This window comes from Gadus macrocephalus, chromosome 3, assembly GCF_031168955.1.
Source record: "Gadus macrocephalus chromosome 3, ASM3116895v1".
Classification (NCBI taxonomy): domain Eukaryota; kingdom Metazoa; phylum Chordata; class Actinopteri; order Gadiformes; family Gadidae; genus Gadus; species Gadus macrocephalus.
The window spans coordinates 17,171,866-17,180,921 of record NC_082384.1 but is presented as its reverse complement, the minus strand read 5'-3'; the positions used below and the strand labels follow the sequence as shown (position 1 = coordinate 17,180,921).

The 9,056-nt window shown below is 42.6% G+C and overlaps 1 protein-coding gene and 2 long non-coding RNA genes across 3 annotated transcripts in view; 1 reads left to right on the top strand and 2 right to left on the bottom strand.

Moving 5' to 3' along the window:
- The window catches only part of LOC132454368 (uncharacterized), a 3,526-nt gene extending 562 nt beyond the window's left edge, over positions 1-2,964 (bottom strand). The window contains exons 1-2 of the long non-coding RNA XR_009524921.1: positions 2,398-2,964; positions 1,232-1,350 (exon numbers count right to left, since the gene is read on the bottom strand). This is a non-coding gene — a long non-coding RNA (uncharacterized LOC132454368). The remainder of the gene's footprint in view (positions 1-1,231; positions 1,351-2,397) is intronic.
- A 1,651-nt stretch (positions 2,965-4,615) lies between these two features.
- On the bottom strand, positions 4,616-6,404 carry LOC132454364 (cornifelin homolog). Its single transcript, XM_060047676.1, has 3 exons — positions 6,221-6,404; positions 5,655-5,800; positions 4,616-5,051 (listed from the first exon to the last, which is right to left on the bottom strand). Exons 1-3 carry the CDS (start codon positions 6,273-6,275, stop codon positions 4,917-4,919), a joined length of 336 nt encoding a protein of 111 aa, XP_059903659.1. The 5' UTR covers positions 6,276-6,404; the 3' UTR covers positions 4,616-4,916.
- An 879-nt stretch (positions 6,405-7,283) lies between these two features.
- On the top strand, positions 7,284-8,284 carry LOC132454367 (uncharacterized). Its single transcript, XR_009524920.1, has 3 exons — positions 7,284-7,798; positions 7,999-8,089; positions 8,209-8,284. It is a non-coding gene; the product is annotated as an uncharacterized LOC132454367 (long non-coding RNA).
- The last annotated feature ends 772 nt before the right edge of the window (positions 8,285-9,056 follow it).

Genomic DNA, 9,056 nt, shown 5'->3' with positions numbered 1-9,056 from the left:
TCCGGGTCACGCCCACTTTTGGCGGTGGAAAAGCGATCCGACCCGCACCTTTGCGATCCGATCCGTTCCGCACCCTGCAGTGGAAATGCGCCATTACATCATACCAATGTTAGCCTGCCATGTTTCTACCATTCCATGATATTAAATCTATATCGATATTGAATCTTTAATGGTCACAAACTCAGTAGAGTGGCATTATGTTAATGTACACTTTCCTCTGCTCCAAAGGGTATGTCCCTTTTTTGCAATATAACGTTTTTGCTCTTTATTCCATCGACAAAGAGGAGTCTGACTGACAGAAGTCGTTAGTTAACATCTGTAACAGTGCAAATGCATTTTAACCGATGACCTTTGACATAATATAACATATTGTCACGATCCTACTGTTGGGTAAGGTTAAGCTGGTTGGTAACTGGTGGTCATGGTAACGGTGGGAGTGGCTCCCTTGATTGGGTGATTGTGGTCACCTGGGGGATCCAAGATGGTGGATATACACAGCATGGTGGCCAGTGGTTACAGGCCCGGCAGGATAAGACTTTGTAAAGCCATTCACCCAGATGCCAGTACACACCAGAGCTAAGGAGTCCAATGGGGGAACGTGACCGCCCCTTCACCGTCTTTGTTTGTCAAGTGTTTGTCGAAACATGTAAACCATAACTGAACGAGACAGCTACCGTTCACCCCAACGCTTGGGCTATCTCCATAGCAAGAGAGAGAAGGACCAGCGCTCACCAGGAACCCAGGTGAGTCACTACACACGTGCCCCGGGAGCTAGTTGCCTACCAGCTGTGGTTATACCACGTATGTGTCTCGACTCCTGCCTAGACAGAGAGCCGGTTTTCCCTAGATACCAGTGGGGTCGTGACAATATCACAAAAAAATATTTAAAGCTCCCTTGTGGGACATTTTAAAATGTCTTGCGGGAAATTTCAAGCTCTTTCGTTGGACATTTCAAGCATCCATGGGGCTCTGTGGTGGCCAAGGGGCCCCTAAGCAACCCCTTAGTCCGCTAAAGCCTCAGGGTTGCTCCTATGGGTTGATTGCATGGGGGGGGCGGGTGGTGGAGGGGCGGGTAGTGGAGGGGTGGAGGGGTGGGTGGTGGAGGGGTGGAGGGGTGGGTGGGGGGTGGAGGAGGGGTGGGGGGTGGAGGGGTGGTGGGTGGTGGGGGGGTGGTGGGTGGTGGAGGGGTGGGGGGTGGTGGAGGGGTGGGGGGTGGAGGGGTGGGTGATACCTGCTCTGCTCGCGTCTGCCTCGTAGTAGATGGACGCTAAGCTTAGGAGGGAGAAGACGATGAACGCAATAAGGAGGAAGGACAGTTCAAAACCGGTGAAGGGCAGTTCCATCTGGACACTGGGGACATGACACACAGCGCTTTTAGATGCAGAGGGACATGGATCTCAAATGAAATTTAAACAGAAAGTATACAGCTCCAGCCAAGGGCCGGAAAGAAACATTAAGGTGTTCATGCATCTCCAAGGTCAGAAAAGAAGTTTAGATTTTATTTTTACATTTTCAGGCTCTGAATATGAATGATACATAAGTATAAGTTCCTTCCATTGTTTGACCATTGGACATCTAACTGTTGACATCCATCTACATTGAATGTTAACACACTGTAACACGCTTACACTCGTAAAGATGTTAACTGAGACACCTCTGGTTATTAACACTGTTGAACAATATGAATCCACCTTTCCTATCCTATTGGCGTAAGAAGATGTTATGTCCTTGATATCCCTATCCCATATTTTCCAGTCAGCCAAGGCAAACAAAAGCTGCTAATATGCTCTTCCATATCCTGTTCCCTTTCTATGGAGAAGCAAAGTCATGCATGGGATATGGATATGATGTCAACTAGATCCTGTTGTGTGTGTGTGTGTGTGTGTGTGTGTGTGTGTGTGCATGAATGTGTGTGTATGTGTGTCTGTGTACGAAGATTTATGAAGTTAAGACTTCTGACTTATATAAAGAATCAATTTCAAATGATCAGTTAATTCTTCTGTATTATTTGTGACGAAGGTTAACTGACTAAATACCCAGTCACCCTTGAAAAAAGCATGGTGTAATTTCCCTTAAAATAAAACCTTGAGGCATCTTTCTTTAACCGCCTTTTAATAGAAGAGATCAGTTCATGTTTGTTCTGCACCTGATCGCTTTTGGTCACTTTATGGCTCAATGTGTCTGTAACTTCCTTGTTTCTTTAATTATGAACCTCAAAAGCGATAAAGCAATTTACATCCAAACATTATACATACACTTTGGGTAACGGGTAATTTAGTCCAATGTTAAAATGGCTGTATTTCCAATGGACAACAAACCATAAAATCATAATTAAAAACACTAAACACTAGAGGAGGAAAATATAGCTGTGTAGTTTTATAACACACAAAGACTTACCGGTCATAAAAAATACAGCAATTGAACAGCAATGACCAAGACTCGAGCAAGCAAAAAATATATCCATGTGCATACACTCGCATTTGAGATTGAGTCACGAGTTTATCAAGTCAAGAGGCATGTAACTTTCAGTCCACCCCCATGCAATTAGGCACACGCACAAACACGCACGCACGCACACACTCACAAACACACACACACACACTTTAGTTCTCTATCTCCCTCCCTTTTCACACACACACACACACACACACACACACACACACACACACACACACACACACACACACACACACACACACACACACACACACACACACACACACACACACACGTCAAGTAATCAAGTTCTATCACTCTTCTACCTAATGCTTGGGATTCAAACACAAAGCCCATAAATCTGCTGGACACGCCCTCTGGTGTATCATTTGTGTACTCAATCAGGCAAACATCCACTGCCTTATCCCTTCTGTGATGTCCTTATAACAGCAGATTGCGGACACGTTCAGCTTGGACTCAGATAGCTTGGATCTGGAAGACACCATAATCATATAGAAACCACGAAAGTTGAAGTGGGTAATTATTTTAGCATAACTATTTACAAATGTGAGCGGAGAGTTGTTTTACTGTATTTATAATGTAAAACAAGATGGTTAACACCTCTGGCTCTGTAAAAATATTCTCCTCCACACACACACACACACTAACACACACACACACACACACACACACAAATGCACACACACATTAATTTACACTTATTCAGCAGACAGTTTTCGCCGGAGCTACTTACAATAAGTACATACAACGAAGTTACAACTCAAAATGTGCAAATATCATGCAAGTAATTGCAGTAAGATATCCCAAGTCTACACCATGGACATAATAAAGGTGGTCTACACAAGTCACCATCGATCCGCAGGCTCGATATTTCGGCCAAATTAAGAACGCATCAAGAACACTTACGGGTTTTACGACAGTATAGGTACTTGGCCTGATGCGTACTTTGAATCTCTACTCTCAAGGGTCTCAATGCGGCTTTGGTCCGTCCGTCTCTCCAACGTGACGTCATGCAATGCATTCTGGGGGAAATGAGAAACAACAGCAAACCGCTAAAATAGTACCTACTTTTTCGTATAACATTCCGTTTTGTGATACCTAACAACATTAAATACAATAAATAACAGTTTAAATCTTAAATACCAACAAGCAAATTGCACAAATTCGTTGGAAAAGAAACCCTGCAACACAGCCTTTAAGCAAGGTACGCTTTGATCAACAGCTGGCTCAGAAGTGAACCAAGTCCTTTCTCTTCATCCAGATGCTCCCATGCCATACAAGGAACACCAAGAGCCTAGACACTTCAAACTTAAAGCATTTAAAGGCCTCTACACTTTCAATTCCATGCCCATTATGTTTTGGCAGCAAAAGTTTTCCATTTAATCCAAATCAGAAATACTTCATTGATCCCTGGGTGTTCAATGACGAGTCCATTGCGGTCTGTCAGGATTAGTTGTTTATTGCTCCCCAAGGCTTCTTCACTGGGCTCATGTTCAGATGGCCTCCATCTCACAACCATTATTCTGCTGTACAAAAGCTTTTCACACTGGCAATACAATACAAATGGTGTGGTGTGGTGAGGTATTTCTGGGATGTAACCCGTGTGTCAACGAAGGACTTGATGAGCTAGCAGACCGGCGAAAAAAGTTTGGCTACGCCTACAATAAGAGTTATAATAACTTTACTAGTTATATTTCTGTTTTTGGTGCATACAAAACGAAGAAAAAAATAAATAAAATGTACTAGTTTTTTGTTTGCCAGATTGAATGGAATTGAATAGAATGATCGGGATAGAAGGCCAGCGCGGTTGGCATTTTACCGTTGGACTGTGTGACACACTGGGATTATTCTGTGGAATGGATTTGGCATCTTGCTCTGGGTTGCCAACGGATACTTCAGACACTGGGACTTTGAACCCAGTAATTTTCAGCTGGGAGTCTGACACCCCAAGCACTAGCTATTGTACAAGCCCAAAATCAGAATCTGTATTAGAGCTGAATTACTACACAAGATTATATTTCATTCTTTAATGATTTAATGCATTTAACAGGAGTTTAGTTTAACTAGCCAAACATGACAATAAGGTATATTACATCTTAAACTACTCTGTTGGTCTTTTTATTTGACAAAAGCAGGCTGAGTGTAATAATAATAAAGGTTTGTGAGATCGGAAAAACATTCGATTTTAATGAAGGCATAGCAAAGGTCAGGAATGTATAAAACATAATAAGAACACTTGTGGACAGCTGTGTTCAAACAGTTTAAGTTGAAAAAATGCTAGCTAAATTTAACAATGGCTGCATTCAGTTTAAATGTTATTTGGTCATTATAAGATGCCATGGAACAATGGGAAGAAATGCTGGTTTAAAAGTGAAACTACTCTTTTACAAAAAATATGATGAAACAATCATTAGTGCAATCTTTTGGCCTTAAGGTTCCTCAGCCGCGAACGGGGACCCCTAGACTTGGATGACCTGGGTGGTGACCACCGTAGTGTTGCCAGTACGACCCCTAGTCTTGACTTCACGCGCCATTTGGCACCAGACGCATTGGTAACACCATAACAGTTGACAATAGTCGTCACAGCATGAACCCTGTGAGAGACAGTGAGACAGAGACGGAGGCAGAGACAGAGACATAGAGAGAGAGAGAGAGTGAGAGTGAGAGAGAGAGAGAGGGGTAGTTCATGAGGGATTTATTTCCATTTAATCATTTATCACACTTTTATCCAAAGTCACTTCCTGGTGAGTTTGAGAACAATAACACTCTACAATCCAAATTGGAGTGTGTTTTTCAACGAAAGTCAGGGGTGTCCTGAATTTGACCCACAGACGGGTCAGCTGATGAGCTGTTCCAGGAAGCGACGGGGGTGCAGGAGACAGGGAGGGAGGGATTTGGCTGCCGATCGTTCAGAGCTATAGTCAACTCAATACGATTGTTGTACATGTGAGTAAGAGAGAGAGGAGCTCGAATGTAGACATCAGGAATTGGCTGCCAACGGATACAACATCATCAACAAAATCCTTGCTATGAAAGTCAGATTCATAGCAAGCAAGACTAAATTCCAATTCAAACAACCGATACACTTCAGGTTTACATGCAGATGTTATGGTTGTGACTGCCACCCAATCGTCTGCGCGCGTTCTAGTTCTAACCACATCATTGGTCCGGCCCATGACCCTTGACCTTCCGCTTACATTTATGCCGTAGCGCTCTCGCATGGAGGAGCGCAGGCAGCAGGACACGACGCAGCAGACGTCCACCAAGGGCAGACAGCAGCACCAGCCAAAGTCACCGGTGGTCTTGCACTGCAAGCAGGGGAAGCACCAGTACCCGCAGCAGCCTGGGAGAGGAAGAATAATTGTTTTACTGGTCCTTTCTAATAAGTGTTTATTGTCCACTCAAAAGAAGGTAAGTGATGGGCTAAATATAGTAATATGATATATTAAAATATAATATATAGTATATAGTAAATAGTAAAATATAGTAGTAAGTAAACCATATAATTATACTTGAATATCACTACACTCTCTCGCTTCATCCATTTAAAAATCAACATGGGCTGGTGTGGCAATTCTGCTGTTGTTTTTGTTTTAGTCATTCTTTTCCGGGGCTGGAGCAGTAAACCATTTTGCATGTAGAGCCCAATATTGGACTACAGTACCACATTTACCACGATAAGAATCTGCAAAACAAGAGTATGTTTTGTTGATCCGTTGATTGCTAAACTACAAATCTCTCTGTTTTCCATTTCAGGACTTACAGGTTTCCATGTCCGAGCAGCAATCACACACGCCACTGCTCCACATCCCCGACATCACTGACTGTGTTGTGGTGGTCACGCTGGTGATGGCTGGCCGGGGCTGCTGCTGCTGGTAGGGCTGCTGCCGGGGCTGCTGCTGCTGGTAGGGCTGCTGCCGGGGCTGCTGCTGCTGGGAGGGCTGCTGCTGGTAGGGCTGCTGCCGGGGCTGCTGCTGCTGGGAGGGCTGCTGCTGGTAGGGCTGCTGCCGGGGCTGCTGCTGCTGGGAGGGCTGCTGCTGGTAGGGCGGTTGCTGGTAGGCATGCTTTTTGTGGGGTGGCCGGTGTTGCTGTTGGTAGGCCATGTCTAGCAACGGTGAAAATGTTTAGATTAATTTTTGAACATGTTTCGCTTGGTTTCTTGTGTTATACATAAACTGATATCATGGCAAACCCCGAACATAAGCCAAATAAAAGGACTTTAAGCTAGCTAGAATGAAAATGGCGACTAACGTGTGGTGCCATATTCATGAAAGTAAAAGTCTTACCTGATTGTAATAAATGCTGATAAACTCAACATTATTGCAACTTTACGTTCATCTTATGTTGTCCTCTTTGCATGGGCATGCCTTTGGCTTAAGAAAATCTATTTTAGTGAACCAAAGGCATGCCTTGGATTCATTTTTGTTCTGAAGCAACGTTAACGCTTCACTGCATTTACGACTGAAAGGGGTTCCTAAGACATACATTTGTATCGTGGATATTTATGAAAGCCAAAAGGCACGAGTAACCCCTGACTGCAGCTCGCAGATCGAGGAGGGGCTTAAATTTTCCTTAAATGTGGGCTGGCTTAAGTTTAAGCCAGCCCACATTTAAGGAAAATTACGCGCAGTATTATGGACTTAAATACGTTTTCCCGCTTTCTGCAGAAAGCGGGATAACGTATTTCCGTAAGTCCATAATACTGCGCGCTTTTCTGCCTAGAGGTAAGTTGCCGCTCTCTGTTCGTGTACATTATAAACTAATGTATGGATAGACCAACAAGTTGATCATTAAAATGTTTGTGGAAGTAACATGCATAGACCTCATGTTTATGTCGTGAGGTCGTTTGAAAAATAGCATTTAGGCAGTGTTTTTCAGCTTTTTTTAACGCCATGCCCTTGTGCATGGCGTCCACATATGAGGACAATTAAATAAACTCCAATATTTTGCTTATCATGGTAATATTCTCCAAACCACATTGGTAAGATATGTTTCGTGAAACATTGAAACCTGATTTAAATTTTGCTTTTCCCCTCCAGATTTGCCTGCACACTGCACCACGACATTGCACCACATAACACACACATTACGAAACCAACAGTTATTTTAAGAACTCCTGTCTGTCTGTCTGTGTCTGACTGACTGATGGTCTGTCTGTCTGACTGACTGACTGTCTGTCTGTCTGACGGACCGTCTGTGTCCTTATTTTCTCTGGCCGGTAGGTTCACTGCAATGCTTAAAAAAAAATCATATTTCATATCCAGGTTTATAAAAACAGTTACTAATGCGCTATATTTGTGTGTGTTTCTACCCTAGAGTATGTCTGAGAGAAATAAAGAAGGTAATCAATAAATCATTCACTTGAATTAGAGTACGATAAGGCATAATAACAGGATTTGAATATCAACATTTAATGCATGGCCTTACTCTTTGCATCGTGCATTCCATTTTGATATTGGAATTCTGTGTTGATAATGATCAAAATAAATGTAATGAAATACATTCATTTATTCATTCTTTGTGTCCATTTGTTACCCACAGCTACTTTGATTGACCTTGTGTTGCCTTCGGAAAACATGCTGCAAATTAGGAGATGGTGGTGTCTCGCTCTCCTGCAGAACTTCCCCATACCGTAAGAGCCCTGAATATCACACTTTTGAATCAAATGACAAAAAAAACAGTTTTACGCACTGCCAACGGACCAACGTGAATGTTTTCATAGTTACTGTACGTTGTCATAAAATCACTAAGGTCTGAAGAAGACCGATTGCAGGACAGAAAACGGCGACGAGTGCAAGGAGGGCTACAGGTGAGAGGTCATGTGATTAATTAGTCTTGTAGTCAACTATTGCTAGACTAAAGCGTAATCCCTCCACTTATTTCAATTATCTGTTTGTGCCTACAATATATTTGTGTATGATTGTCAGTGTCAAGGGAAAGAGAGAAAGATGGAGAAGGAGAAAGCGCAAGAGTGAGGCAGGTACAGTTCAGGACATGCTAGCAGTGTATAAACTCCTAGATTCTGAAATGTTGCCTTCACTGAAAGCTGTTATGCAGGTTGCCTTGACAATACCAGTTAGCAGCTGTACATGTGAGCGGTCTTTTAGTGCCTTGCGTCAGCTCCAAACATGGCTCAGGAGGACCACAGGCCAAAGCAGACTCCAAGAATTGAACACCAAAGGGTCATTGACAGGTTTGCCACCCTCAAAGTGCGGCGACATAGATTAATCTCCCTAAGTAGAGTGTATAACCTGCATACATGGAATAGCCAAATGGGGATTCAGGGGAAGTACTATCAAAAATGTCCCTCTCTTTCTTTTTTTATATCTTTAATTTCTAAGTATTTTCAAGACCTGGATAAATAATCTAGATTTTTTGGGTTTGTCTTTTTTTTGCTCTTGATGCTTGTTTTATTATTAATTATTGAGGATTTATATTGGTTTATGAAAGTTCAGATAGGTGTGAAACCAAGTAGAATAGAGATGGCCATTCGTAAATAATTTACAGAAGATTTGTTGTCCAACTACCTTGTACTTTGTTCAATGACAATAAAGTTGAATCTAATCTAATCTAATCGGATGACGGTTGATACAAAAGGA